This window comes from Alternaria arborescens (assembly GCF_004154835.1).
Source record: "Alternaria arborescens strain FERA 675 chromosome Unknown contig_28, whole genome shotgun sequence".
Classification (NCBI taxonomy): Eukaryota; Fungi; Ascomycota; class Dothideomycetes; order Pleosporales; family Pleosporaceae; genus Alternaria; species Alternaria arborescens.
Window position 1 is genome coordinate 221137 of NW_021167883.1, and position 27925 is coordinate 249061.

Sequence of the window (27925 nt, forward strand, 5' to 3'; positions counted from 1 at the left end):
ACAGCACAAGTACTCGCTAGACCCTACGTATCAGACATCAAATAACTTCAGACACCCCATTTCCTCCCAACCCCCCAGTCAAACTCTTCATTCTCCTGCCCAACAAGTCATCTTCGCTCGCCAGACTAACCAAGCTCTTGCGTCTCCCTCTATCATTCTTCGTCCTCCCCCTTGTACTTCCTCGCACACCAGACCCGTTCTGCTGTGGCGGACTCTTCTTTCCCTTATTTAAAACCGTCATCTCCAACGGCCTGTCTTCCTCTGCCGAAGACGCGGTGTTGGTACGCCGATGATGTCTCTTCCGTTGATGTTGCGGAGAAGTCAAGCCATCAATAGCATCTTGTAAACCCACTGTACCGAAATAATCGCTTCCTTTTTCTCGTGGTCTCCTCGGCGTAGCAGTAACAGCAGGTGTGTACATGGGCGTCTCATCAGCCCTCCTCCCGTCCGTCGCATCTTCAAACGCCTCAGCAATCCATTTGCCACACCTGAAGATGTACTTCCACCCTTCTGGAAAAACCCCTACAAACTGCAAGAATCCATGACTGATTCCCGGCACCAAGTCCACATTGACCCACTCCCCCTCTCTAAACTCACCTCTCGCCCAGTCTAGTCCCAACTCCTTCGCCGCAACCCACTCGGCACGCTTCGCTTGCCGCAGCCTGCCTGCGAAGATAACCGTATCATCTACGAGCGGATCGCGCTCACCCGTCAACATCCATGTGCGTGGGAACCTTGCTAGTAGGGACTCCGGGGCGAGTAAAGGAGAGAGGAGGTAGTCGGTTGAGAAATCTGGGCGGTGGTGCGGGCCAATGTAGAGAATTATCATTGCGCGCATCATTTCGGGGGTGAGGATGCGGTCGTTGAAGTAGGATATCATGGAAGACATTGCGAGGCGAGTTTTAATGGCTGTGGCTGAGGGTGCTGGGACTGTTGGACCAGGTGTAGAGGGCTGTGTCGCGGCCGGTGTGGGCGGTAAACTTGAATTGGCAGGAGTTGTTTGGCCGGGAGTTTGGTTGAGGGTGCTGGTGTTAGTGTCGAGGCGGGGGAGAGAGGTGCTGTCTTGGTTGGTGTGTGCGGCGGAGAGGTTGATCATTGTCTGGGGAGACGTCCTGAGACCATTGGTCTTTGGCATAGATGCATTGGTCGTGCTGACTCTGTTGCGCTCATCTTCGTCGTCACCATCCGAATCATCAGAGCCATATGGTGTGTTGGGCGCAAGTTGTCTGTAATCATCGCTCTTATGCCGTAAGATGGGTCGGTTCGTCTTCCTCACTCGCCGGTCGCGGATAAGCGCCATTTGCTCGTCGGTCATCCAGTTGCCAATGTTCATGTCCAGCGCAGGGTAGATCAAGACTACGCCGATTGGAGGCGGGATCGCATATTCACCCTGCCACCTTCGCGTCTCAGTCGAGCCACTTTGCAATATCATGAGCACCATAGCAGTAACCAAGTTACCCCCAGCCGAATCGCCCGAGACAACGACCTTGGGCTCTACTTCTCCCGATAGACCCATGCACGTTCCTCTCGATGCGATAATCATGTGGTAGACGTCGTAACATTCGTTGAGCGCATACGGATACGGGTGCTCAGGAGCCTTCTTGTAATCCAGACTAAGGACAGGCAGGCCCGTCTTGCCAGCCCAGCCCATGAGCTTATCATCATGATTCCTCGGGTTCATGGCCACGAAACCACCTCCAGGTATGTCCAAGACGACCTTGTCCTGCTTCTTCAATGCGCTCCGCGGCCCGTTGAAGTACAGCCAGCCGGTCACGGGTTCCTTGTACGAACTAGCCTTGGGTCGCGGTATGCGAATCTGGCGCGGCGGATAGACCATCAGCCTGGGTCGCATCATGCTCGTCAGCGCGCCCAGATACGGCGTGGTGCCTTTATTCCAAGCGACGCGCAAATGGTCGACGGTAAGCGTCGCTCTAATCTTGCGGACTTTCTCGTCGGCTTGCTCGGCACATATCAGGTAGTATATGCTGAAGACGATAGACAACAGATCCCTGACGCCCTTGCGCTTAATCCGCATAGCAGACCAGAAGCCTGCGTCCAGCGCAGTCGTGACCCATGTAGCGCGGAAGTAGGAGCGCGAGTAGAGGCTCGCAAGGGGCTCTGGGCACTCGAGGCCCACAAGCTTGCCGAAGTTGCGGGCAACGTAGAGGTAGAGGAGAGTTATGAGGACGGATTGCCAGACGGTGAGTTTCTTGGAGAGGAGGGCGGATATGCGGCGGAGGATTGGTGGGCCATGGCGGTCGCCTCTACGGGTTTGTTAGTGTGAGAGAGAGAGAGAGTGTGTGTGTAGAACTTGCCTGTAGAGGTAAAAGGACCAAAAGGATACCACTGCCAACACCTGTATCTTCCTGAACTGCACCGATGGCCGTCCCAATACATGGTCTATCATGGCCGTAGCTCTTTCCTAGCATAAAGCACTGTGTTGGACCAAGTAGATGCAGTCGCAGGCCTATTGTGCGTCATGAAAGGCGTCAAGTCGGGTCTACACGTACGTCGCAAGTCTGTCGGCGTAAGCATGTGAATGCCAGCTGAGGTCAAGTCGTAACGCAAACCCGGGGTGGATCTCGTCTGGGGTATGGGGAAAGCCATGGAACAGCGGCGCAATGCGCATTATGGTCATCAACCCCCAGTTTGTCCACGACTACAGCAATAGCCGTTCAAGCCGTCGACAAGCGCGGCGAATTAGCTGTATTGAGGCTCTGTGGTTGGGTGAGGGTCCGGCATGTGACAGGTTGCGGAGGATGCGTGCGTGCCATGTGAAAGCCGCGCTATGACATCTTCTCGGCTTTGTTGCATTCTTTCCGAGGAGCTAACCAGGCCAACGTCAGCCGCCCTCGCCGCAGCCAGGTCACGTCTTCTTTGTTTAGCACCACCTCCAAGTAGCAGTTTGTATGTGACACAAGTATTCGTCTCCAAGTTCATCTCTTCATGAACCTAAATATTCTACCATGTCAACACCTCGACAAGCCATAACCTCGACAGTCAGAGCTTTGTACAAAGATCTTGATAGCATCATGCCCCCAAAAGAAGAGAATAGACAGAAAAATGGAGAAGAAGAAGAAAAAACCCATTCCATCGCCTGAAACCACGTGGGCCATTCGAGCTACGTCAACGACATCCATCAACCCTTAATCCACTCCCCAACCTCGAACCCCACCCTCCTTAGATCCGCCTCCGCAAACTTCGCCCCAGCCTCCCTACTCTTCCACACAGTTAAACACCGAACCCCATCATCCATCTCAGGTTTAGCTCTCACCTGCCCCTCCTTCGGATCGTAACCTCTCACATAAAGCGTCAAATCCGGTCCTACCGTTCCCCGCCAAAGCGTCGCCATCCACTGCCAGTGGTCTGTCGGGCTGTAAGCGTCTTGGATGGGGATGCGGGATGCGTATGCGATCGAGGCTTGAAGTTGAAAGGTAGGGAGGATGATGACGGGCTTTATGCTTGTTGACATTAGGGGAGAGTCGGGCGGTGTGGTCGAGTCCTTCCGGGATGGAGTGGATGATGTGACGGCAATGGTGGATGGGTTTGAGGACGCGATGGTGTCTTTTGGGGAAGAGGGTGTGGATGAGATGGGCGTAACGATGTACTTGATCATCTCCTTGCTTTTGCCATGCCACTCCTTAATTAGGTTGAGATAGTTCTCAAAGGTGACTTCTTTGTTATCGTCATTGGGAGCCTGAGGTGGCTCGGCTATCTGCGGTTTGTACTCTTTCTGCTTAATGAGGTACTCGTTCAACCACTCTGAGAGTTCCTTGACTGCAGCTATCTCGTCACCTTCGATGGCGATGATGGCGCCGCGATTGGTCCGACACGATGGGCTTGCGGAGCCCGGTTCTTTGTACGGAGGCGTTATGCGTCCAAGCAATTTAATCTTGTTGGAATATGGGAATGCATTGAGCACTTCTTCTACGCTTCTTGGGCTACCTTCATGTTGTAGAGGACCCAACTCAACCATTGAATTCCGTTGCAACTCACGAGGAGTTCGTGGAGGAGGCATGGTCGCACTATGAGGCGGCACATGAATAGGCGGGAATGACTCACGTCGGTGAGCATACTGAGTTGGGGCATAGTACGGTCCTTCCGCTCTGCGACCGTTACTCGTTGGCGGAGGCGGTCCATAGTCGAACCGACGCTTCTTGTTCGGTGTTAGAGGGCTATACATTATCGAGTCCGTATGCATCGCTGAAGTTACTTGAAGGTTGCTGGGGCGGCGCATAACTGGTGATTGTATGCTGAGGTTACCCACCACAGGTAAATAGCGGGTTGTTGGTGTGAGACCTTCCGATATATTGGGAGGCGGCAGAGTTGGTGTGCCAGAGGCATCAAGAAAAGGACTGGCGGGTGTTCTGAGACTACGACCACCACATTTGTGGCAGCGATACTTGTCGATTGTAGTATGCTGACCAGTAGGGTTCAACGGAGATGATCCCGGCTTGCCAACACGACGCGGTTGGTAGCGGTAGTCAGGGTACTGCTCCTGATGCCTAGCTTTCTCTTCCTTGAGTCTCATGTTAATAAAATGAACACAAAGAGATGTACGAATGACCACTAACCTGCGCAAGATCTTGCCAAACCTTCTTCTGCTCTTCACCTTCAGCTTTCCATTGTTCACCGATAATCTTGGAGATGTCGGGATTGTTGAGATCAGGATTGCGAGCGGTAATGGCCTGCTGGTGATGCTGTCGATAAAGGATGAATGCTATGAAAGTAGTTAGTGGGCTGAACAACAATGACTACAGACAAAGACTCGTGTTTCGGTTTTGATCCACAACCCAAGTCGTATAACCCGATTAAGGAGGATATGTCCTTGGAAGACAAAGGAATGCCATGGACTCACCATTTCGTGGCCGTGGTATTTTTGGCTCCGGTTGGCAAAGACACACGTGACCCGAAAAGTCTGGAGACCCTACTGCAGTTGCAGAAGTAGCGCTTGGAGGAGGCATATCGTCGATCGGACTGTTGCAGTCTTCTCTCTCATGAACCTCAATAAGTGAAGCGATTCTTTTTCTCGTAGTCCGGGGCGAAGACAAAGCAGGGGATATCGGCTGCTCTTCTTTGTTGCTTCCCTCCGCAGTAGGGTTAGAAGTAGGAGCAGACCGCGTCTCATGAATTCGACTGCTCTTACGCAGACTTCTCAAAGGCTTTGCATCGCCCATTGGAGACACTGGAGAACCGTCACCGACCTGCATGTTTGACTTGACGTACCGCCGAGGCACGTGGAAGAAGATAGCGACAGGAGGCTGGGAAGAGATTGGTGAAGTCCGAACAATCGGTGGCAACACTCGGCTTGCTAGCATTTTTGAGATTCAGCGACGAAGCAGTTCATCTAATGAGTTTTGTCGGAAGAAGGCGTGGTTCATTGTCTCTGGCCGAACAGGAAGGGAGGAGCCGCGTTGGACGAGCCATACAACATTCTGTGCTTCTCTTTGAATGCATTATCCGGTGCGTCGAGTTGGCATCGATGTGCTTTGACGAATCAGCCGTTGCGATCCAGTAAAATGATTGTTCCAGTCAGATGTAACCGATCTTCTTAGGGACTTTCTTTGTTCTCATCCCGCCAAGACACGCTCTACCGACCCGCGAGACATGACAGCATTCCTGTACCCGCTGCGCAAGGGGCTCCAACAATGCAACACGTCTTTCACGATGACAGAAGTGACTCAGTCTCGGGATCTACACGGTTGTACTGCGCATTGCATCCATAAGCCGTCCTTGGAAGCGAGGCGCAATCTATGCCACATCGCTGAGAACCATGAAGCCCAACGAAGCCTTGGCCGAGTTCTAGACAGTGTCTCTACCGTGGCGTACTAGAAACCTGGAGGGAATTTCAGGTTGAAGTTCTGTCCCTCTTGTTCCTTAGGTTTTTCGTTGTTGTCGGAGCTTTGCATCTCGCGCTCATTGACAGTTTGATTTCCCCGTACGAGGCTAGCGGCTTGCTTTCCGATTAGCTCATGGGCAGGACCGCTGAGTTGGACGTTATCCCTATTACCTAGTCAGATTGAGACAATGCGTTTGTGTAGCCGTTGACTTACCAGAATAAGTGTGCGGCTGGAACGGAGCACTTCTGCACGTCGGATGTTTGTAAATCTGCTGCACCACTTCGTTGCGGCACGAGACATGGTCGTTCAATCTGTTCGAAAAGAGGGGCTTGTTTACCGACACCAGCTGCATCTGAGATCTGTCTCGAATGTAGCTGTTTGGCGCGAACTTCCTCCATGATCAAATCATTCGGCCCAGGCATGTAGACAGCACCTTTGTTCCACTGGGATGCAGTCCGAACCAAAACAGTATCCCAATATGACCACAAAAACACCATTCGGTGCTGAGTCACCGCAAAGTCGGCTTCCCGCATCGCTTTCTTCTGCAGCTGGAACTGAGGTAGGAAGCTAGCGTCGATCATCTTCGGCATGACGACTTTCGGCGGATTTGCAGTATGTTCGGCGAGTACATCAAGATTCAGAAACAGCGATGCAATGCTCTTGTCCACAGCAGACATGGCGGCAGCCTTTTCCAGTGTAGAGTACTCCAAAAGATCCCACAAGCCGAAGAAGACGGTGAAGAAAGTCCACTCGTCCCCTTTTCGCAGACTTTGAGGGATAACTCGACGTCCTTTGTCGTAGGTGATGTACTGTTCCACCTGTGTCTTGAAGTCGAATGGAGTTACGGTGGTCTCGTTGCTCCCGGCGCCTTTCGCTTCCGAGTGAACATCTACGTCAACCAACGATCCGATATGTGCAGCGGCAGCCGGCTTGGAGTGCGCGAAGTTGTCAATAGTATCACACGCGAGCTGAAGTCTGTCAGGTCATGTCTTCACGTTGTTTGTGACTCCCACTAACCTCTTTGCATAAAGTCTCTACCCACAAATCGCCTCGGTCAGCATCGCGGGCAACGACCGCAGACAATACAGGCGACGAGACGCGGTAGCTTCCAGTGTCGGACCAATCATTACCAAATACTACAATGCGATGCGCGCTACCGCGCCAGACGGTGTGGACGGTGTCTTCGAAGTCGGCAGAGTGAACCCAGGTGAAGTACAAGATCATAAGAATAGCTAGAGCCGCACATACATGCAGCCTTGAGAAGAACCTCATCGCGCTACAGCACTAGCTAGTTGACGGTTCAAAAAGCGTGTAAGAGTGAAGTGTTAGCAACGCGATCAGCTCGAGCAAATGAAAGCAAATGGCGGGCAGCCTTTGTGAAAGTATAGGCTCGTAACTGCGGGATCTCCCAGCGTCAACATGGCTGGGCATTGAGGAACATGACGACGCTTGTGCAGTGCGAGCCTTGCTGTGGGTGTCATCCCCGGGATGACATGGGTCAGAAACGTCTACTACGCCCGAAAGCGGATACATGTCGCGTGCGCGTTGCAGACGACGCTATCAACCTATGGTTATCTGTCAGTGGAAGAATATTTAACCCACACATTGCATGGTGGCGTCTCCTAAACATGCTATCCCCTTCTTTTATCGCTGTCATGCCACCGAATCTGCACTGCGCCGCGTACACAAATGCGTGGACGTGAGGTTTGGCCGCGCGGAACGAACGGCCGCGTCGGCATCGAGCGACCCACATCAGTGGCGTAATCTGTGGAGCAGATTTCAAGGCCTTACGTGTATAATTTTAGTTGAGGAGTATCAGTGGAGGACATGCGATGCCCAGGAGTGAAGCCACAAATGCAACAATGCGCTATGCCTATAACGTGCGAAGTGCTTATCCTGCCCGTTGGATACGATCTGTGTCGGGGCGCCTCAAGCCGCTTACTGTGCCGGTTACTCTCCAAACTCCAGCCTTGCGAACCGACTCATCAAGTTATTCCTTGTCGCACCGCCATCGTCAATACACTGTGCTACAAGGAACGCCTGATCTGCCCATTTTCTTGTCGCATCGTCATTCTCCTGCAAATAATAGTCCACGGCACGATTGAAGAGGGTGCATGCAAGCCATTCGAGCTCTGGCTTGGGGTAGCGCTCGAGTTCCTTGATGTAATTATCAGCCGGGTCTGCAGCGTCTGCGTTCTTCGCAGGGTCAGATGATAGCGGTGGTGTGTGCAGTCCAACTTTTGCAGTGATAGAATGGACGGTCTGAACGGACTTTGTAAAATGAATCAATAGGTAAGAAGGTAAATGGGACTTACGTTTTGCTGCTTCGCTGCCATGTGCGTTACTTGCTCAATGCACTTGAGACTGGCTTTCTCGTCATGCTCAAGTGAAATATTGAACAGGCACCGGAGCCAACGAGCCAGCTTCGTTATGTCCCGGTTTGATTGTCGGCACGTCAGATTGATGATCTTCTCAAGAACAGACAGTACTTCTACGAATCTTGTCAGTTCGGTTCTCACGCAACTCAGCTTCAGGTCTTACTTGTCTGGTACTTCTTATCTACGCCCGCTTTCAGAATGCACCCATGTACAACCAGGACAAGATCTGCCAACGTTTCGTAGTGGTCTGGACTCTTGTACTTCCAACATTGGTCGAAAAGCTTGTCGAGTTCATCCCATCTTTGAAGCTTGAGCACAGCTTCAAGCTCCAGCTTGACAACTTGGAGGTGTTTGGAAATAATGTCGGCTTGAGACGGTCCACTGAGTTTGTCTATACCTTCTGCTGCAGCTTGTCGAAATTCTTGACTGTGTTTGCGGGTCTCCAGGTAGTAATGAATCTAAACTAGTCAGCTATTGGTCAATGCAACAACACACGCGACTGACGCTCTGCTCAGTGTTATCCTCTGCGCGTGCCAGAGTGGTGTAGGTGCATGCAGCGAGGAATTCGCAGAACACTAGTCGGAGGCAGAGGTCACCGTCTGCCTCTGGCTGGGTCTTCCCCTTGAGCAGTTTGATGAACTCGATACAGCAGCTCAGCAACCTGACCAGAGACCCTGGTGGCATCTCCGCACAGTACTTGAGCGATATGTTATAAGCATTCTTGAAGAACCATTCAAATTCCACGGCTGTAAACAATTCCTTAGCCGGTGTGCTCGGCCTCGTACGGGACGCTTTAGCTTGAAGGCATGCTAGCGAGTGTTATGAAAAAGTCTTCAACCAGAAAGAGCGCTGCCACGCACCTCCTTCGAAGACACTGCAAATCTGTCTCAAAACGCCGGTGTCAATCTTGCCGTCCTTGATAAGTGCAGACTCTAGCATACGAGTGGCAGACCTGGTCACCTGTCAGCAACGTAAAGCAACTCCAGCGAACGACTTACCGCAATAGCGCAGGAAGATTGATCTCTGCTAGCGCATTATGCTCGTACTTTTCAAGCACCTTCTCCAGAGCACGAATGGCCTGCCTCTTGTTCCCCGCACTTTGAGCCTCCATAACACAAGCATAAAGCAGAGTAGCATCTTTCGCAGAACCCCGACAAACATGATCGAGACATTCAGCCGCAAAGTCTTCATCCCCGCCTCGGAGACCAGCCTTATACATCAAATATCTCGTCACAGGTTCATCCTTGCCACTCTCTGGCATCTTGTTATGCACTTCCCTCGCGCCCTCATAGTCATGCGTCGCCAGTGCACACTGTATAATTTTTCTCGCAACTTTCGCTTTATTTTGGACCCCAGCTCTCTCGAAGATAGCATGGAGGCACATCCGGCACCACGCCTCAGCCACATGATATTGTTCCTGGCTAATTGCAGCCCCTACTTTCTTCCACAACAAAGTCTGCGCAGCATGTGTGGCAGGAGCAGAAAGGCGAATCTTCGAGTTCTGGTCGACAGTATCGAAGAGCTCCTGGAGCTGCTCGAGCGTATTGTCAGCGAGATTGTTGTTTGTTCCAATCCAGATACGTGTGATGACAGCTTTTTCGATCCAAGATTGGTTTTCTTCTCGAAAGAGCCGAACGTCGATTAAATCCTCGAGCGCTTTGCAGGCGGTGGTGTTGCTGTGATCTTTCAGCTTGTGTATGTAATGCATGATGGTCTTGAAATTTGTGTCATTCAGCACGACGGTGCGTATCATGCGCAAAAGGACATTGTGGAATTCGGTTGTGTCGAAAATCTGAGCTTGGGATAAGAGTTCGATCTTCAGCAAGGAGACGATCATTTTGTCTCCAAAGTCTGTTTCCATCAACCTCATCATTTGCCATGCTTTCTCTTGTGTTTCCACGGTCTTGGTCTTCATGTATGCGTTGACTGATGATATCATTAGCTGTCGTTTTCCGGATGTGTATGATGTGTCTTCTTACCAAGACTCTGCATGATGCTAAGTCTCAGCTCACCAATCTCGGGGCTGAACATGTCCAGATCCTGCTCTCCAAGGACATCAAAGGCGCGTTCTAACCACCTCGCGGCAACTTCGTAATCGCGCTTCGCCAGGGCGGTTTTTCCAATCTCATACAGTAGATCAACAAGCTGTTCAGTCGTGGTAGCGTTGAAGCTTTTCCTAAACTCTTTACACTTCCTAAACATGTGCTCTGCCACGTCCACACGACCACTACGCCATGCCTATACGTGCGTCAATTCGATGGCTCATCTCAAGGGCGTCGCACCTGATAGTTCAATTACCAGAGTTGTACGCACAGCAAAATACTGCGCCCTGAACCCATCTGCAAGCTCCCCGTCCCTCTCATCCCCACCTTCGTCCCGCTTACCCAGAACATCTTCGTAATCGGCGGCGCGTTCAAGAACTTTTGTTGCAACGCCCAGTTCATTCCCCTCAATGCATACTCTGGCCGCCTTCAAGGCAACCTTGATCAATCGAATACAGTTCTTCCTTTGCCGCCCCTTCGGACCCCGGCCGCCAGCTGAATCGAGCAGCATGAACGCGTAAGCACGCAGAAAAGGCAGAATGTGAAACTTGTGCGCTGTCACATCTTCGGATTGTGCATCTATGTTAGATTCGTCTTTGCGGCGCAAGCGTGTAGCTTGGTTCCAGAGCTCAGTTCCTAGTTTATCGAGTTCATCTTGCTTCGCGGTGAGGGTAGATGAGGCTTGGAGAGGGAGGCCGCGCATCTGCGTTTGGAGTTCACTGATGAGCGTCGCGTCATTGTTACCAGTTTCGATGCGTTCGCTGAGAGTTGACGCGAATGCTAGAAAGAAAGTGAGCGTCATGCGCAGGGTAAGTATAAAGGATAGCACTCACTCAGAACCGCCTTCAACTTCTTTTCGCGCTCTAACCTTGTTGCTGATTGCGCGTGAGACATCTTGCATGAAAGAGGTGGAGAAAAGACAGGTGGAGGGTGACGTGTGGAAAGTGAAGTCGCGACCTGCCATTCTCGAAGGTAACTTCACCTACACGTGAAAAGATTGGGAAGGAGCAACACGCGAGTGCATCTGAATTAGAGACTGAAGAACAAATACAACCAGATAAAAATGCAAGCAATAGGATATACATGTTGAAGTAAAGCCTCTTGCCGCAGTCATAATTACCTTCACAACAGATTGTGTACATACTTTTTCTGGTGGATGCATCTAGACGTCCAAGCCCAATGTTGCTACATCCTCAACTCATTACAAACTACAGTTCAATGCCTCCGGTGAGCAGTGAACTTGCCATAAAGGTTCTACGAAGCTGGTAGCGACCCCGACGTAGCCTCAGTGATAGGAAGGAAGTTACCCACAATCAACGCCGGTCTAGTCACAGTCAGTCTAAGCTCCCATGCAAACACCGACCACCACTTACATATTCCAAGCATCTCGCTTCACCGTAAATGAAAAGCAGCACCGTATCTCTGGATCCTTGGAATGCGGATCTGGATTCTTCAGGGAGCAACTCGTCAGAATAGCTTTCTGCGTATGATCGAATGCGATGGCGCCAAACTTCTCCCAATACGATACCAGCGATGGTTCGGCAATGATCTCGTGCAGAGCGATGTTACCCTTTGTTCTGATTAGCTTGCTCTACATTCAAGCGATAGTTGTTCTGGCTTACGTCTCGCAACTTCGACATCGGTACGTGGATGAGCCGCGCCATTTCCTTGTTGCCGCGATATATCTCGCCTGTTCTTCTCCAGCAGCACGCAGGTATCGCCATGCTAGCGAAGACGCGGTCGTACTCCATTAAGCTCTTGTCGAACCACATCTCAATGCGTACTAGATCGACGTCCGTCAGGCTCTGCATTCGCTCGCGGAACTTGGGCCGGAAGCGATCTAGTTGGCGAAGTACGCGGATGCGAGATGCCTGCTGCAGGTTTTGTTCCATATACTGGTTTAATCTGGCATACCCCTTGACGTAGTTGAAAGGTTTTAGAAGCCCTGCGTCGACTTTCGCTTTGAGTAGTTTGTTCATGCGCTCTTCAGGACTGTCGTTTCCAGCAGGGTCGGCGGCTGTGACGAGGTATCTTTCTCTGGCCTTGTCGATGGGGACCCCAGCTGCTTGTCGTGATGTAGCATTCCCAGCGGCATTCTGCGCGGGAGGTGGAAGTAATTGGGGCGGTCTTGATGTGCTTGCACTGTAGGCAGAATTGCCATTCAGAGAGTCCATCTGGTTCATGAGTGAGGCATCGGTGAAGAGACTGTGGAAGTCATTGCCTCCATAGAATGCACCGTCATCCATGAGACTGTTGTTGAGGAAATCGTTGAGCAGGTTATACTCATTGCTAACTTCTGAGGTATTGAACATATATGAAGGGTGGAATTGCATGTCCTGAAGGTTGTTCTGAGACGAGAGCAAACCATCGTAACCCAAAACTCCCAGGAGTGTCAGTGACGATTACGATGTGGAGCTGAGAGGAAGTGTAACTCACAAGGCTGACTACCAGCCGTCAAAGCAGGCAATTGTGGCGCGGATACGGGGTCGTTTCGGGTACCTGATGTTGTGCTGGCATCCCTATTAGGAGGTACTGGATGCGTGGCCAGGTTAAGCCCTGCATCCGGAACTGGTGGAGCGGCCGTTGATGCTGCATCGGAGGGAGTTGACTCGACCTGAGTGGGCTGACTCTGTCCATCACCATTCTCTGGCTCAGACTTGGACTTCTTAACACCTTCACGCGGCTCGTCGTGACAGAGGTGTCCAATATTTCGTTTTACACAGCGTGTGCATGGTCGCTCCTGCATTGGGCGAAGGCACAATCAGCTTGCGAATAGATGATGCCTCATTTGGTGCACTTACGAGATCACAGGTCATGTGCTGATTGGTTTGAGTCAGCAAGCAGGAAAGATTGTCTTACATGCGAACACATGGTATGTATCGAATGCTGGGGATGTGGGTGGAGCTCACCGAACGTCTGCAGTAGATGCATGCTACATGGAAGCATATAGGTTAGCAAGGTTGCGGACGCCTTGGCGGCTACACAGCGTCGATGGCTTACCATGGTTTACTTTTCTACGCTTTTTTGGTGGCTTTGCAGGCGCCTCAGAATTGGTCGCATTGGGTTTGCTCTTCGCAGGAGAATGGGCTTTGGACACGTCATTATCTGGGGCAACTTTGTCCTTGTCTGTTTCTTTGGATTCGGCCATGTTGTCTGGCGAAGCTCCATTTGATCGTCGTGCAGCTTCCGTCATCAAGTGTGGATAGTGGGTTGGTGTCAGAGCCGGGTGCTTTTCTTGGAGACGCGCAGGTTCATGTGTGTTACGACAGGGGTCTCGCCAGGCACTGAAGCATCGGAAAGAGCAAAGAAGGTCGCGATGCGCCAGAGACACGTTCTTTGGTGGCACAGCAGAGCCTGTAGTCGCGGTAGACGAGTGGCGGAGAGGTGTGGGTTTAGAGGCACAAGGGACAGGTGAATGTCTGCGGTCGCGTGCTTTGCCGAACCGAACCTTGGAAGGAAGATCCCGGGGGCTGCCAGGACATCCAATAGCGGAGAAGTGCACCGCGAGAATGTCTTAGCGGCAATTTTGACAGCTTCCCGCTGCGAGACGCTGACGATCTTGGATGATTTCCAGGTTATGCGAAGAGCGACGTGCTTGACGTGTTGTAGTTCGCACAAGTTTCGCATAGAAGGGCTGTAGCTGCAGAAGTGGCTCCGCTCTGCCGAGAGGCCATGCCAAGGTGGTGGAGCCAATAACTTTCTAGTGTTGCTACACTACATAAATGGACTCGGCCGCAAATGCACATTTTCCGATGACCATACTGTCGGAATCGCAGTTCTAAAACTGGGAGTAAATTGATAGAGATGCCCTCCAACGCCATACACCTGCCCTGGTATTCATCCCACCCCCGTGTGCAGTACGCCTGCACAGAAGCCAACCCATACGCCGAGTCATGCATAATTATGGAAAGAACAAAAACCGCTGCGGGACCTGCATGTCGACGCTTCAAAGAGCAGCGTACTGCACTGCGCTGGCGTGCTTAAACAGGACATGGTCTAGTGCAGCCTGCGCGTCCCTCATGGCCGTATCGAGACCCTCTACTTGTGTATGGTTGCCCTGCATACTCACCAGGCTGCGTCGCAATTGTCCGAGCACCGGTGCAAGGTCGTCGTTAGGCGTATCGAGGAGGGACAAGTCTACTGGTTGTGATGGCCTGAACTGTATATCGTCTGGACCGTCTCTGTTCGTCGTCGCATCGCCTTGGCCTTGGAGTAAGGGGTGGAGCTACAGCAGGTAGGTTAGCGACACATTCAGCTTGTCTAGAATAGACCGACACGTACCCGTCCGTGCTTCTTCTGGTGTTTCCACTCGGTCCTCCAGCTCTTGACGTTCTTCTTCAGAGCGTCCAGATTGTCTTCGTCCTTGTTCAGCAAGTGCTGAGCAATCTTGGCTTGTTCACTGAGCAGCTGCTTCGCATGCCGGACTGTCGTGGCCTCTCGTGATACTTGGGCATTGCGCTCCGTGAGCTTATCGATGTTGAAGTGGATGTCTTTGGCCTGGGGAGGCATCCGCGACTCAGCTAATTGACGCGCCAGCTTCCGCACAAGGGGATTAAGTGTGTTGTGTGCGGCCATAATCCTGCGCTCGTCTCGCTGTGTCTCGGCGATATCCTTCTTCGCATTGCGTACCACGGCCGTCATCTGCTCCAAGACCTGAGGCGGCAGTTGCGGCCATGTGTCCATCAGCTCTTGCGGTATCCTCTTCGTCTTAGTCTCCAACTGCGCGTACTGGTTGCGCGACTCGTCTTCGGCTTCGGCGATGTCGTCGGATTTGCGCTTGCGGGGTTTCGATGGTTGTGTTTGTGCGCCCACAGCTATCGAGAGCTCGTCCTCGATTTCTTCTTGCGCCTGTTTCTTCCTAGGTTTGCCCTTCTTCGCCGCAGCCGCCCTTGGTGCGGGCTTCGTCTTTGACTTCACAACACCACTAGAATTGCGGCTGCCTGGAGGCCGGCCTCGCCTTTTCTTCCCATTCGCATCACTGAGACGCGCCTGTCATAGTCAGTATGCGCATAGAATAGCGGCATGTTAATGCTTATGCTTACCATGACGTTGGGGTCGAGTTGGGACGCGTCTGGTTGGTGTTGACACTCGCGTCTGGTGGGGAAGGAGCCGAGTAGCGCGGGCGCCTCTTCACGTGCGGACAGTCACTCTGGCCCCTCACCCTTCACTCTCCACATTCACCAACCTCTCATCTCAAGACGCGTGATACGTTCAATTGTACTTTCTCATCATCTCAATACTGACATTTATATACACCTCTAGCTATACTGAGCCGTCTTCCTCACTTCATCAAGTCACCCACCATCAATCCAACACACTAGATTCTCGCTCCTTAAAACTGAGAGAAGAACTTCCAGACCTCACCAGGTGTAAAACTTTGTGGTCCAACATCGTTACCCGCATCTCCGGGCAGCGCAACATGATCTCCATCGAAAGCAGTCCACTGTGTCGGGTACTTGCACCCATCGTATACCGTCTTGATTCGCTGCCTGCTGTTTTTCGCCGGCTCTGGCGCGTTCTTAGCCTGGCACCCGTTCAGTCTCACGAAGCGGTCTCTAATCTCCCTTCCTGAAGCGATGGGCAGGACGCTGTCCTTCACTCCATGCTGCTGATACAAAGCAATTGGATCGTTTCCGCCGGCGCAGCCTGAAAGAGTTGCACCAGATAGCACAGCGATGGCGCGGTACTCCTTCGCACGACTGCATGCTAGACTGAAACTCATAGCACCGCCATAGGAGAATCCGAGGGAGAAGCGTTGTGTCTCGTCTACGCAGAGATCATCCTCGACTTGCTTGCGAATGGTATCGAGGAAGGTAATGTCTTCACCGTTCTGGTTTCCCCAGCCTTTGTTTATGCCGTCAGGTGCGATGAAAATGGCCGTCTCGTTTGCGAGAGCCGCAAGGCCATAGTACGGTGCGCTACCGCCGGAGACAGATGTCATGTCGCCATTCAACCAGTGGAGACCGAAGATGAATTTGTAGGGATGGGAGTTGTCATAGTTCTTCGGGATTCGGAGGGTCCACTGGCGTTGCTTGCCGTTCACCGTCGTCCTTTGGACACCGTTGGTCAACCTTGGTGACTTGCCGCAACCCGCTGTGACAGCGGAGGCGTGATCAAGTATTGCGAGAAACAGAAGTGCGCCAAGTGCGAAGAAAGAGGTTGGACGAAACATGGTCGCTGATCGCTGGACTCGATTGTTGCGTTGGCAGTCAGTTGGTCTCGCAACGGACGCTTAAGTATGTTTTCATCTTCTGCGCTCCATTCAACGATAATCTCCATACCGTCAACCCCATCAAACGATCTCCTTGGTATGCTAGGGGTTGACTGTCGTGAGTTCTGCTTTAGGCATCAACTCCAGACTTTCATCTCGAATACTAGGGGTTAACTGCCGTTATTATCTGCCGTACGAGAAAACCAAGACCTCTATACAATTCAAAGGAGGTCATTCTCCATACCTTTACCTTCATGCCCAATGGACATTGTACAAGTCGCATTTTCGCCAGTCCACAGGTATTTCAGGTAAATGATGCCAAGCGAAAAAACTCGCGGCACTTCGTCCAGGACAAGACAGGTGATACACTTGTGGACCAGTGTTGCATCATGCACGGTGATTTGCTTTCCCCATGGGGTAGTACGCCTAGTATCCTGCAATGCGCCGAATTACGGCATTCTTTTACTCGGATGCCAACCGACTATTCGACTAGTGCAAGTAACACAAGAAAATCGTTGCCGGAGGAGGGCTCGTACATATACTATTCTCCGTGCGGAAACTCTCTCCACTTTCTGACTTGGCTTCTGGCTCGGGGTAGAAAGGCATAAAGACCCGCGGCTGTTTACATATGCAGCATCCGTCATCACGACCTTACACTTTAGCCCCTAGAACCCAATACAACGTTCCTTCCAGTATAACATACCATGTCGGCCAACTTTTCCGGAGCCATCACATGTTCGACCCTTCTTGGCTCGTCGACATAACACCCTAATAAGAGCCATCAGTTCTATTAATGGCAATTCACAGAAACACAAATGCAGTTAAAGTCACTGAAAACACCCAATATTCTGAGCCGAGTCTTTGAAGACTACCCGCCCGGTTCTGTTGAGTTCGCTTCGCAACATTTTAATGTCGATCTACCATTATAGGCACCCAAAGCATGTACAAGATCTCAACACCCGGCTTACCCGCCGTCAGGATACAGCCAATCCCGGAAGAAGACTGTTTTCCCCTCACCAATATCATGAATACAGCAAAACTCAGCGCATGTTGGCGATTTGCGCGAAAACATATGGGCTACATCCACCGGCAAAAATGCCCCATGGGGTACTGACACCACGTTATACAGCCCGCCGGGTATATAGTCAATACAAGCGATGAACTACACATTGCTTCTTGAGGCTAAGCTTTGGAGATGATCCGAACCGCTGAAAACCAATGACCTTGTGGCGTTCAAGACGGAATGGAGGTACTTAAGCTGAGGTTACGATCGATCTACACGACCCCAGTATCAATCAAACACCCCTTCCAATACTAGAAGAAGGTTGCAGCGATGTTGTTCAAGCTCCTGGCAGCGACAGCTGCATTGACCAGCAATGCCATTGCACACCCTCTTTCCTGCAACAGCTCCGCCCCCCAACCCTGGGGCTTTTTTACAAACAACACCATCTATCAAACCTCGGGCGCCGAGGGAATAACTTACCCACGCTATATTGAGCTCCAAGACGGAACAATCATCGCTACAGCATCCCTCTCCGGTCACAACCCAAACTACTTCCCGATCTTTGAGTCCAAAGATGGCGGTGCATCCTGGGAGCACGTTTCCGATCTTCACGACACAGTCAACGGTTGGGGATTTAGCGCCCAGCCCGCGCTGACAGAATTGACAGAACCAATGGGTGGCTACCCAGCCGGTACTATTCTGGGAGGCGGAAATAGTTGGAGTAACAACGGGACAAGGATCGATCTCTATGCTAGCAGAGACGGTGCGCGGACGTGGGAGTTCGTAAGCCATGTTGCTGAAGGCGGGAGGCCGAATACTACAAATGGCGCGACGCCAATCTGGGAGCCGTACTTCTTGTAAGTACCCCAATTCATACCTACTCAACACCACTGGTGCTAATACGTAACGCAGACAGTACCAAGGCCAGTTGGTAGCCTACTACTCGGACCAACGCGACCCCCTGCACGGCCAAAAACTCGCCCACCAAACCTCCACCGACCTGAAAACCTGGGGCCCAGTTGTAAACGACGTTGCCTATGAAGAGTACCTCGCTCGCCCAGGTATGACGGTAGTAGCCTTTATTCCCCCGCTTAACCAATGGATTCTCGTCCACGAATTGCCCATCGGAAATTCGTCTTCGTACGGCTCGAACTACCCAGTTTACTACGTCATGGCCGACAGCCCGCTAAACTTCCGCAACAGCGTTGGCAGACCCATCGTTATTAACAACAGTACGGTGCCGAATGCAAGTCCGTATGTGGTCTGGAGCCCGCTTGGTGGACCAAACGGTACGATTATAGTAAGTGATGCGGATCGAAGGCAGGTGTATACGAACTCTGCAGGTGGCGCGTTGGATAAGTGGGAGGAACATGCTACGCCAGCCGGTGCGGTGTACAGTCGGGCTATCCAGATCTTTAATAAGAGGCCGAATCATCTGATGATTTACGGAGGTGAGACCTACGACGATAGGGGTACTGGCATTCACACGCCGTTTTCGGCGACGGTCGTGAGGCTGGATGAGGTGCTTAAAGCGCCGGCAACGGAGTAAGAGTTGGCATCTGGCGGGCAGTTGATTTCAGGCCGGTGGATTGTGTTATCCTATCGTAGGTTATAAGTAGCATAAGCCTATCTATCGCTATTGTAGCTCAATGGTGATTCGTCCTCGTCTTGTGTGGGATACTATACTCGAACTACTGCTCTCATTGTGTATCTCGTGTCATTTCGACCTATAATATTTGATAGTCAGGGTGTTTCCAATCTCCTTGAGTACATGGACCAGAGGCTTTGGCGGCTTGTTGAAAGTACTGTCTTGTCTGGAATGTATGAGCTGTAGAGTGACGGACACTAGAATTCCATGTTATGTCGGCATAGCTTACACCATAACTATAGATGGGACTGAAATGTTCAGGATTAGAGAGATTGTAGATAGAGGCAAAGCAATGAAAGTGACAGAAAGAATTTGGGCATCGAAATCTTCCCCTGTCGGTGCAGCAACCTTTAGTATTTCCAGGTGTCTGGAACCGTGGGTCTTGTGGAGAAAGATGCCATAGATGGCGACCGCGTGCTACGACCCATGCGAATTTGCCTGAACCGTGCAGTAACGAAGGAAGTGACGGAGTCAAGACGCATCTGGACAACAGGCTGGATGATGCCGTGGAACTATACTATGTAAAGCTCAAATTTGTTGTTCTGGATGGGATCTTGTCCAATTTCGATGATGACGGTGACGAAGTGAGTACTTAGAGTTGACAGCCACAAATCATACTAATGCAAGAGAGAAATACGAGTACATCATTCTAGGAAGGATGAAAGAAGTGTGACAGGTTTTTGTGCTATGTAAACCAAGCCATAGCATGGGGTTCTTCTTGCTCGAGTCAGGGCATGATCCACTGAAGCTTCTCGACCAGTCACACCGCTTGCGCATATACACGGTAGAGTTCGTGAGGCTCCGTGTGGAGTCGTGATATGGGTCATTTAGCTAATGGCTTGGCTTGTGTTTTGTAGTGTATCGGATCGGAGCTCTAGAGTGTCGGAGGCAGGCGAGTGGTCCGATGTAGGCGCTATGATGTTGTAGGATTCAGCGATGTGGTCCACCTCCGATCCCAAGATCAGTGCGCACTGATATGATGTCTGGCTGGGTAGTCATAGGCCCCAAGCGTAATTCACAATGGAGATGAGGGACGATAGTATCACACAAGATTGAACACCAACAAAAGGCCGCTCGGCACAACAAGACTTGCTAAGCATATTCTCCCGCAAGTGCTTGATGGTGTTAGAAGTCGCCGCCGGTTCTGCCCGAGGCGGCCCCCAACCCGCGTGTGAGCACCCCGGGTCTCCTCGAAGATCCACCCAACAGCAAGGCCTGGAGAGCCTGGAGAACGGGGGAGCACGAGGCTGGAGCGGAACATGTCGGACGGCGTACTTTAGTAAGGTATGCTCCCTCTGCACTATCGTACCGGGTCGTCTAAAAACGGTATGGGCGCCGAATTAAGCGTTTACCCCCGATGGCGATGGGAATTGGCTTTTCACACCATACCAACCCTTGCCTCCGGTTCCGATGGGACGCATGGACTTTTGGGTCTTGGACTCTTGCAATTCGCGCCGTTTCTTGACACATCACGAGGGCTCTCGACGTCATGGCGCGCAGAGTTTGGTATTGGTTGGGCGTTCGAGAAGCTGGTAGCGGGAGACAACAGAACTGGTCGCGAACGTTGAGCCATGCGCCTCTTCCGCGCCTTCCGTAATGCTTGTCTCCATGTCAAACTTGGCGCTCTTGAAACCAGCATCTGCGGTATCTTGGTGTGGTATGGAAAGACTTCCTCGAGACGAATACACGCGCAACCTTCCACACCTGGCCGGAGAGTATCTCGGCAGGAATATTGGATCCAACCGCAGAGCCGCATGTGGGCCGCTAGAAGCTTCTTTGCAGCCAAGCTCCACCAAGACGGTCGGTCCTTTGCTTGTTTATCTCCACCCGCCTTACTCTTACTGGGCAGCCCATGATAACTCTGCAACAACCGGCCATGCACTGGTGCTTACTGCCCCGGCATTGCGATCCGCGAAAGACAATTTTTTTGCCGCGTTCGTGCCATGGAGACTCCACGCGTACGTCACGTCACGTTGATGGCGGGATGGGGAGCGCCATGGGGAGGTTCTCCATGGGCATGGGTCGTCTCCACTGGGGTTTATAAAGGGCGGAGACTCGTCCGTTTGTGAGGGGTTGTGAGATACCAGCCTTTTGCTGCAGACCTTCTCCCTCTACCTTTCTCTATCCTTTCTGCTGGTCCCTTGCTGATCACTGCCCACCATGGACGAGAAGGACACCAAGGTTGTTGAGACGCACGACACGTCGTCGCCGCAACAGCCAATGCAAAACGAAAAGGTCGATAACATTGCGGTCGCTCCTACACCAGATTACTCCGCACCCAAGGCCAAGACCGAACAGCTCGAAGATGCGAGGGGATGGGAATCTGAGAACCTGATTCAGGATCTCGAGAAGGAGTTGGAGCAGGCCAACTACAAGAAGGGCTTCTTGGATATCGAATTCAAGAATCCCAAGCATTTCACATGGATGATTGTCGCTTTCGCATCTATGGGTGGTCTGCTTTCTGGCTTGGACCAGTCGCTCATCTCTGGTGCTAACCTCACACTTCCCGATGATCTCCACCTTACTGCTCAGCAAAACTCCCTTGTCAACTCTGGTATGCCGCTAGGAGCTATTGCAGGTGCCTTCCTCATTTCGCCATGCAACGAATACTTCGGTCGCCGCTGGGCCATCCTCATCTCCTGTATCCTCTACACTATCGGTGGCGCGCTCGAGGCCGGATCCATGAACTACGGCATGATCGTTGCTGCTCGTGTCATCCTCGGTGCTGGTGTCGGTCTCGAAGGTGGTACTGTCCCGGTCTACGTCGCTGAGACTGTCGAAAGCAGACTCCGTGGTAACCTCGTTTCCCTCTACCAGTTCAACATTGCCCTCGGAGAAGTTCTTGGCTATGCCGTTGCAGCCATGTTCATCACTGTACCGGGTAACTGGCGCTATATCCTTGGTTCATCGCTCGTCTTCTCCACTATCATGGGCATTGGTATCCTCTTCATGCCTGAATCTCCTAGGTACCTTATGCACAAGGGCAAGACTCTGGAGGCATTCAAGGTCTGGAAGCGCATTCGTGGCACTGCTACCCACGAAGCTCGTGAGGAGTTTTTCGTCATGAAGGTTAGCACTGAGATGGAAGAAGCCGAGGTGGCTGCTGGGCGCACAAACCGCTTCCCATGGATGGACTTCTTCACCAAGCCGCGTGCTCGCCGTGCTATCATCTACGCCAACATCATGATCTTCCTTGGTCAATTTACGGGAATCAACGCCATTATGTACTACATGAGTGTACTCATGAACCAAGTTGGTTTCGACAAGGTTACCTCCAACTACATGGCTCTTGTTGGAGGTGGCTCTCTTCTCATCGGTACCATCCCAGCCATTTTCCTTATGGAAACCTGTGGTCGTCGTTTCTGGGCCATTGCCATGTTGCCTGGTTTCCTCGTCGGCCTCGTCCTTGTTGGTGTCTCATACCAGATCGAATCTCTGCAAGGTACTCTCGGTACCTACTTCACCGGTCTTATCCTGTACGAACTGTTCTTTGGTTCTTACGCCGCATTGACCTGGGTCATTCCCTCTGAGGTCTACCCAACCTACCTCCGTTCCTACGGAATGACCACTTCCACCGGATGGCTCTTCCTATCTTCTTTCATCGTCACCTACAACTTCACTGGCATGCAAAACACCTTCACCAAGACGGGTCTTTCGCTGGGTTTCTACGGTGGTATCGCTGTATTGGGCTGGTTCTATCAGATCTTCTTCATGCCTGAAACCAAGGATCTGACACTTGAGGAGATTGACCAGTTGTTCCAGCAGCCTACCCGACAGCTTGTTGCACAGAACGCCAAGAGCTCATGGCAGGTTACCAAGGACTTGTGCAACTTCAGGTTCAAGAAGGTGTTCATTGATAACAACAGGAGGGGTAGACGCGAGGAGTAGGGAAGAACGAAAGAAACTACGAAAGCTTTTTGAGATGCTGCCTGCATTCCGTATTGCACGCAGGTATTCATTACGATGAATTCTCGACTTATGAGCGCATGATGTATGGCGAAACATGGACGGAGGATATGATAATTACTATATACCCACAATGCATATTTTGAGTTTGAGATTGTTCTTGCTGTTTAACATATTCATATGAAACATGATCATCTGGAACCAACAAGTAGATGCACACGACTTTCAAGACTTTCGCAGGACCTGTGTACGTCTATTCCTTTTATATAATTATATATCATGTAGCTATGTTAGGATATCCAGTGTGATTAGATAAAGGGGATCTTTTTCTGTCTTTATCTGGGCACATTCGGGGTCAATGTCCGTATCAGCAACCAGAGAGTGTACCACCCAAACCTAAGTTGTGACAGAGAGTAACTATAACCTGGCTTAAGATTATTCAACAAATAAACCCAATGTGCTTATTCCATTTTCATAAATTTCTAACTCTCAAGTTCTAACAATCGAGCAATCCACACATCCGTTCACCAAACCTATGCGCATGCCGTCACCCACAACAAACAACCTACCAGTCCCTCGCCTAGAAAGAGTACAAATCACTGGCACCCCACCCAAGACTTGTCTCAACCATTTTGTAAAGTTTGTACATGATGATAGGTTCCCTTTATCAGTCAGACATTCCTAAGACAGTCACAGCGTCTTCACCAGAGCTTAACACGAAACATAACTCCACACACTTTTGCCGCTCTTTTTTCTTTACCAATAACCACGACACAGTAATTAGGCAGTCTCATATTGCCTCTCTCTTTTCATGTAAGAAAAAAGCAAGAATCCGTCGTCGTTCCTTGGTACTTATCATCGCAGTCCGCTTCGGTAACCGAAGCCCAGTCGCTACAAAACCAACACCAGATTTTACTTCATCCCTTTTATTCTCACTTCCATCACGCCATCAATCCATACCCTTTGTTGCTCGAACTCACAATCAGATACATCTATTTTACCACCTAACTGAGCCGTCCAAACATGCACCATTCCATCGCTAACACCACAACAATGGCACAAGGAACATTCGTTCCGATGGACGCGCCCTCCATGGTTCAAGACAGCGTCTCTTCTATCAACCGTATTCCAGGCCGCTCCATCCTCCTTGGCGTGATACTTGTGGTGAATAGTGTATGGCTTTTGGGGAAAGCGATTATGATAGTTGGCTGGGGCAATGACAATGGAAGTGATGCTGTTACTGGTACGTCTCCACACCCATGTCCAAGCGACCTTGGTATGTGTCATAGTTCAAGACCAAAGAGAAGAAGCTAACATCGCTTTTGTTTGTATCAGGCAAGATTCCCCAGAATTATCCACCTACGATCAAAGACAGAACCAGTGCTACGACTACTTCTATGGAGAGAAACAACACCTCTGATACATGTGGAGTCCCTGATGTGGTCGAAGTTGATGACCGTTAAGTCATCGGTGTCGCGTAGCTAGACGCTTAGATTATAGCACGAATGAGGTTACCTGGCAATGAAGCGTGGGTGGGAGTTGTGGTGGCCACACTAACAAGAAGTTTACAGGTACAAATACATTTCGATGGACGTATGGAAAGACACTTGCGCAGACCGAGAGAGATTGCTGTCAGAGAGAAGGAGGTAAACCTAATACATTGGGCATCCTCAGGATAGTGGGCTAGTTTGGGAGTGTTTACGACGAGGATATGGAATGGTAGGAATAGCTATAGGTACTTAGATGTAGACATCTGATAGATTGCAGTGCAACGCCTCTATTGTGTTATGTGGAGTACCAAAGTTTTGTTGAATACCTTGACCTGCTATCAAGTAACAGCGCATTAGGTATAGATATCTCTAGTCACTCAACTAGTCACCCGCTATGAATGCCACAACCTCATGTCATACAAAAAAGCCTAAACCTGCACCTTCTTGAACGTTAACGTCTTCCCTGGATGCGGTATACTCTGTCTTCCCATCTCAATGTTGGGGTACCTCTCTGTTTCACCATTCGGCATCCCAATGTCGTACTCTAAAATCAACCTTGCTAAAATCATCTTGATCTCATTGGCAGCGAAAAAGCGGCCAGGGCATGCATGGCGTCCGTAACCGAAACCCAAATTGGTCTCGTTGGTAGTGACGAATTGGTTGCGCGCAATATCCGCTGCCTTGCCGCTGGAACGTAGCTTGTAAGAGCGGAAACCGTCAAATTCAGAAGAGGACGGGTAGTGTTCGCTGTCGAGGTAGATGGCCGCGGCGGGGACTTCGATGAGAACACCAGCAGGGATGTATTGGCCGTTACTGAGGGTTATGCCTTTGAGAACGCGGCGGCCGAAGGATGCTAGATAGCGGGTTAGTTGCCATATTTTATTTCATGAGTGCGTATGGGAGAGAATCGGCAGGTCTTCACTTACTGACGCCAGGAGGGTAAAAGCGCGTAACCTCTTTCATGTAGCTATCAAGCTTCTCCATTTGTTGCAGAGCACGGGAAGTAATGATTCCACCGTTGTCAGCCATGGCATTGCGGATCTCTTCGCGTATGGGTTCGATGTACTCTGGTGTGACGGCAAGTGTGTACAGAATGTTCGTGGCGGTCATAGTCGTGGTATGGATGGCAGCGAAGATGAGTCCGAGTTGGAAATGAGCAATTTGGTCGACTGAGTCTTTACCGTCAGAACGTGTGATCATCCACTGCAGCATATCGTCCGGCGCCTGCCAGTTGGGGTCTTTCGACTTGGCAGTCATCCTTTCCTTCACGATTGGTTGCAGGAAGTCGGACAGTTGCTTCTCACGTTTGCGGAGCTGTTGAACTTCTGGGGTACGAGGAGCAAAGAAAGCCTTCGTGATTGGACGGAGTTTCTTGCAGGCGTTGACTGCAGCCATAAGATCGAGGGTATAGTTGACCGCAAGGTCGAGATACTCCGGGTGCTGGCATAGTTCTGGTCCAACAAAGACACGGCCAGAGACCTTTGCGACGACATCGACGAGTTTCTGGTTGATGTAGACTTCAGTGTAGTCGTCACAAGGGGGCATGCACTCTCGAATTGCGGCGTCGACCTCCGAGCAGATGACGGGGTTCAACCGAGCTGACATCAGATTAGCTTCCCTAGCTCGCAAGCACCATACCTGTCAAAACTTACTTAGCGCGGGTGTGAGGTCAGACCTGACCGAATGGATGGCTGTGGATCCCTCAACCGCTAGTCTGGTGTATTTGACTTCCATGCTCTGTAAGCAATTAGCGTTGTTGAATGAGACATCAATGGCTATTATCCACTTGCATTCTTGACAGCTTCAGGGAAGCTGAGGACATCATCAGGAAGTTTCCGTAATTCTGGAAGTAGGCTCAAAGGTACGACAACGTTGTCTTCGCCTATGGGGGAGTGAGTGATTGTCGATAGTTGCACTTCAGAAAGGTTGGCATACCACTCTCTCCATTGATTCTGTAGATGGAGTCTTTGAACTAAAAGTGGCATAAGCAGATGTATCCCCACGTAGCTATAGGTAAATTACCTTGGTGTATCCATCTTCATACATCTTCTTCGCGGACGCGAGGTATGCTTGTCGCTGCTTCTCTCCGCCCTGGAGGCCGCCGAGGGTCGGGATACTCCCCAACTGGGCTTTGCGCTTGAGTTTGGGAACATATGCGCATATTGCGAAGATGAGCGCAGCTATCGCTGCAGTCTGCAGCGTGTGCGTCAACTGTGTGAGATTCAGGAGGTCCATGGTCGTAGGCTCTGATGTGGAAGGTGTAACAGAGGAATTGACGTTTTCAAGCTTGCTAGCCATCTTTGCGGCTGAGCGGTCAAGTAGACACTAGATCCAATTCTGACAGCTGGCCTTGCTGATGCTTGGGTGTCTGGGACGAGTAGGTAGAGAGTGTCTGGCCCGCAGGACGGCGCAATGTGATTGTCCTCCTTTATCACTAACAGTCCCCAGTCTACCAGCATTAGGATCCGTGGTGCGATCTGCATCATACGGTTCATACGGTATATACGGTCACTGTCCAAGCCGACTACTTGAAGGTGCCGGCGACGGGGCTGCTAGCCAAAGAGCCGTCATTTGACTGCTAGTGTGTCTCGGGCAAGGTCTTTGCCGATCACTAAGCCAAGGGTCTCCCTTTGCGTTTCGGAGTGGCCTCTTGAGTGCAGCTCTTAAGATAAACTTGCCGCAAGCCATCCAATTATCGTTCTTGCAATACGACCGAAGTGCATACAAAACAGCCTCTAATGACGCATATGTGGTCGCCTTAGGGACCGTTTCCTGGTGGAGAGTTTGTTAGGAAGCTCCGGCGGAAGCATGTCGGCAATCCTCCTCTAGCGACATGTCATCACGCGTCCGTGCCGGCGGCAAAAGTAGGCAACGTTGCGATGTGTCGTTGCAGTGCGCACACGAAGAAGTGTTTGTGCAACAACGGTGTCGTCGCGAGGATAAACGAGAGGAGCTGAGAACCTGCTGCGATTGACGCCTCTGCCGCTCTCCGTCCGTCTCGGTTAGATTCCTTTGCGGGGTTTGTTGTAACATCTCGCATGGGAAAACCTCCGAACGCACGACTTGTCATGTACTCCACAGGCAATTTTCCTTTTTCACGATCCACCCTCCAGGCCATTGGGAGTCGAGGCCTGACTGCTTGTGCTGTTAGCTATTGTTATCCTAGTCGAAGCTTGCAGCATTAAGTCCACAAATAAAACACCATGCCTGTCGAGCTGGCGTTGCGATACTTAATGACCAAGATCACATAGCACAGCGTTTTTTTTTTCTCCAGTCAAAGCAAACTGCACATATGCCATCAGTTATAGAGGATTCGTGCAAGTATCAACATTCGACACGAAACGATTATGCTCACCACTAATCGTTCGCTCAATAAGCACAAAGGCCGTTTCAGGGGCATCTCCACG

The 27925-nt window shown here is 51.1% G+C and overlaps 11 protein-coding genes across 11 annotated transcripts; 3 read left to right on the forward strand and 8 right to left on the reverse strand.

Annotated features, from left to right (window-relative positions):
• Positions 1 to 37: 37 nt before the first annotated feature.
• On the reverse strand, positions 38 to 2629 carry AA0111_g9631 (hypothetical protein; the record flags this gene model as incomplete). The annotated part of the gene is made up of 2 exons (XM_028656211.1): positions 38 to 2264; positions 2511 to 2629. 2 exons carry the CDS (start codon positions 2627 to 2629, stop codon positions 38 to 40), a joined length of 2346 nt encoding a protein of 781 aa, XP_028502853.1.
• Positions 2630 to 3139: 510 nt separating this feature from the next.
• Positions 3140 to 5210, reverse strand: AA0111_g9632 (hypothetical protein; the record flags this gene model as incomplete). The annotated part of the gene is made up of 3 exons (XM_028656212.1): positions 3140 to 4519; positions 4575 to 4720; positions 4859 to 5210. The coding sequence occupies 3 exons, from the start codon at positions 5208 to 5210 to the stop codon at positions 3140 to 3142; spliced, it is 1878 nt and encodes a 625-aa protein (XP_028502850.1).
• Positions 5211 to 5828: 618 nt separating this feature from the next.
• AA0111_g9633 (hypothetical protein) lies at positions 5829 to 7064 on the reverse strand (the record flags this gene model as incomplete). Its single annotated transcript, XM_028656213.1, has 3 exons — positions 5829 to 6003; positions 6054 to 6808; positions 6858 to 7064. 3 exons carry the CDS (start codon positions 7062 to 7064, stop codon positions 5829 to 5831), a joined length of 1137 nt encoding a protein of 378 aa, XP_028502851.1.
• Positions 7065 to 7790: 726 nt separating this feature from the next.
• On the reverse strand, positions 7791 to 11154 carry AA0111_g9634 (hypothetical protein; the record flags this gene model as incomplete). Its single annotated transcript, XM_028656214.1, has 9 exons — positions 7791 to 8102; positions 8156 to 8331; positions 8382 to 8676; positions 8723 to 9027; positions 9079 to 9170; positions 9217 to 10144; positions 10198 to 10456; positions 10517 to 11040; positions 11094 to 11154. 9 exons carry the CDS (start codon positions 11152 to 11154, stop codon positions 7791 to 7793), a joined length of 2952 nt encoding a protein of 983 aa, XP_028502855.1.
• Positions 11155 to 11514: 360 nt separating this feature from the next.
• AA0111_g9635 (hypothetical protein) lies at positions 11515 to 13408 on the reverse strand (the record flags this gene model as incomplete). The annotated part of the gene is made up of 5 exons (XM_028656215.1): positions 11515 to 11584; positions 11634 to 11830; positions 11883 to 12640; positions 12697 to 12933; positions 13261 to 13408. 5 exons carry the CDS (start codon positions 13406 to 13408, stop codon positions 11515 to 11517), a joined length of 1410 nt encoding a protein of 469 aa, XP_028502856.1.
• Positions 13409 to 14206: 798 nt separating this feature from the next.
• AA0111_g9636 (hypothetical protein) lies at positions 14207 to 15305 on the reverse strand (the record flags this gene model as incomplete). The annotated part of the gene is made up of 3 exons (XM_028656216.1): positions 14207 to 14485; positions 14542 to 15249; positions 15303 to 15305. The coding sequence occupies 3 exons, from the start codon at positions 15303 to 15305 to the stop codon at positions 14207 to 14209; spliced, it is 990 nt and encodes a 329-aa protein (XP_028502854.1).
• A 287-nt stretch (positions 15306 to 15592) lies between these two features.
• On the reverse strand, positions 15593 to 16432 carry AA0111_g9637 (hypothetical protein; the record flags this gene model as incomplete). Its single annotated transcript, XM_028656217.1, has 1 exon — positions 15593 to 16432. The coding sequence occupies one exon, from the start codon at positions 16430 to 16432 to the stop codon at positions 15593 to 15595; it is 840 nt and encodes a 279-aa protein (XP_028502803.1).
• A 1372-nt stretch (positions 16433 to 17804) lies between these two features.
• AA0111_g9638 (hypothetical protein) lies at positions 17805 to 19023 on the forward strand (the record flags this gene model as incomplete). Its single annotated transcript, XM_028656218.1, has 2 exons — positions 17805 to 18331; positions 18387 to 19023. 2 exons carry the CDS (start codon positions 17805 to 17807, stop codon positions 19021 to 19023), a joined length of 1164 nt encoding a protein of 387 aa, XP_028502848.1.
• A 2259-nt stretch (positions 19024 to 21282) lies between these two features.
• Positions 21283 to 23010, forward strand: AA0111_g9639 (hypothetical protein; the record flags this gene model as incomplete). Its single annotated transcript, XM_028656219.1, has 1 exon — positions 21283 to 23010. One exon carries the CDS (start codon positions 21283 to 21285, stop codon positions 23008 to 23010), a length of 1728 nt encoding a protein of 575 aa, XP_028502849.1.
• Positions 23011 to 24081: 1071 nt separating this feature from the next.
• On the forward strand, positions 24082 to 24491 carry AA0111_g9640 (hypothetical protein; the record flags this gene model as incomplete). Its single annotated transcript, XM_028656221.1, has 2 exons — positions 24082 to 24304; positions 24364 to 24491. 2 exons carry the CDS (start codon positions 24082 to 24084, stop codon positions 24489 to 24491), a joined length of 351 nt encoding a protein of 116 aa, XP_028502757.1.
• Positions 24492 to 24946: 455 nt separating this feature from the next.
• Positions 24947 to 26816, reverse strand: AA0111_g9641 (hypothetical protein; the record flags this gene model as incomplete). The annotated part of the gene is made up of 6 exons (XM_028656222.1): positions 24947 to 25371; positions 25445 to 26116; positions 26171 to 26255; positions 26309 to 26400; positions 26454 to 26490; positions 26541 to 26816. The coding sequence occupies 6 exons, from the start codon at positions 26814 to 26816 to the stop codon at positions 24947 to 24949; spliced, it is 1587 nt and encodes a 528-aa protein (XP_028502756.1).
• Positions 26817 to 27925: the final 1109 nt, after the last annotated feature.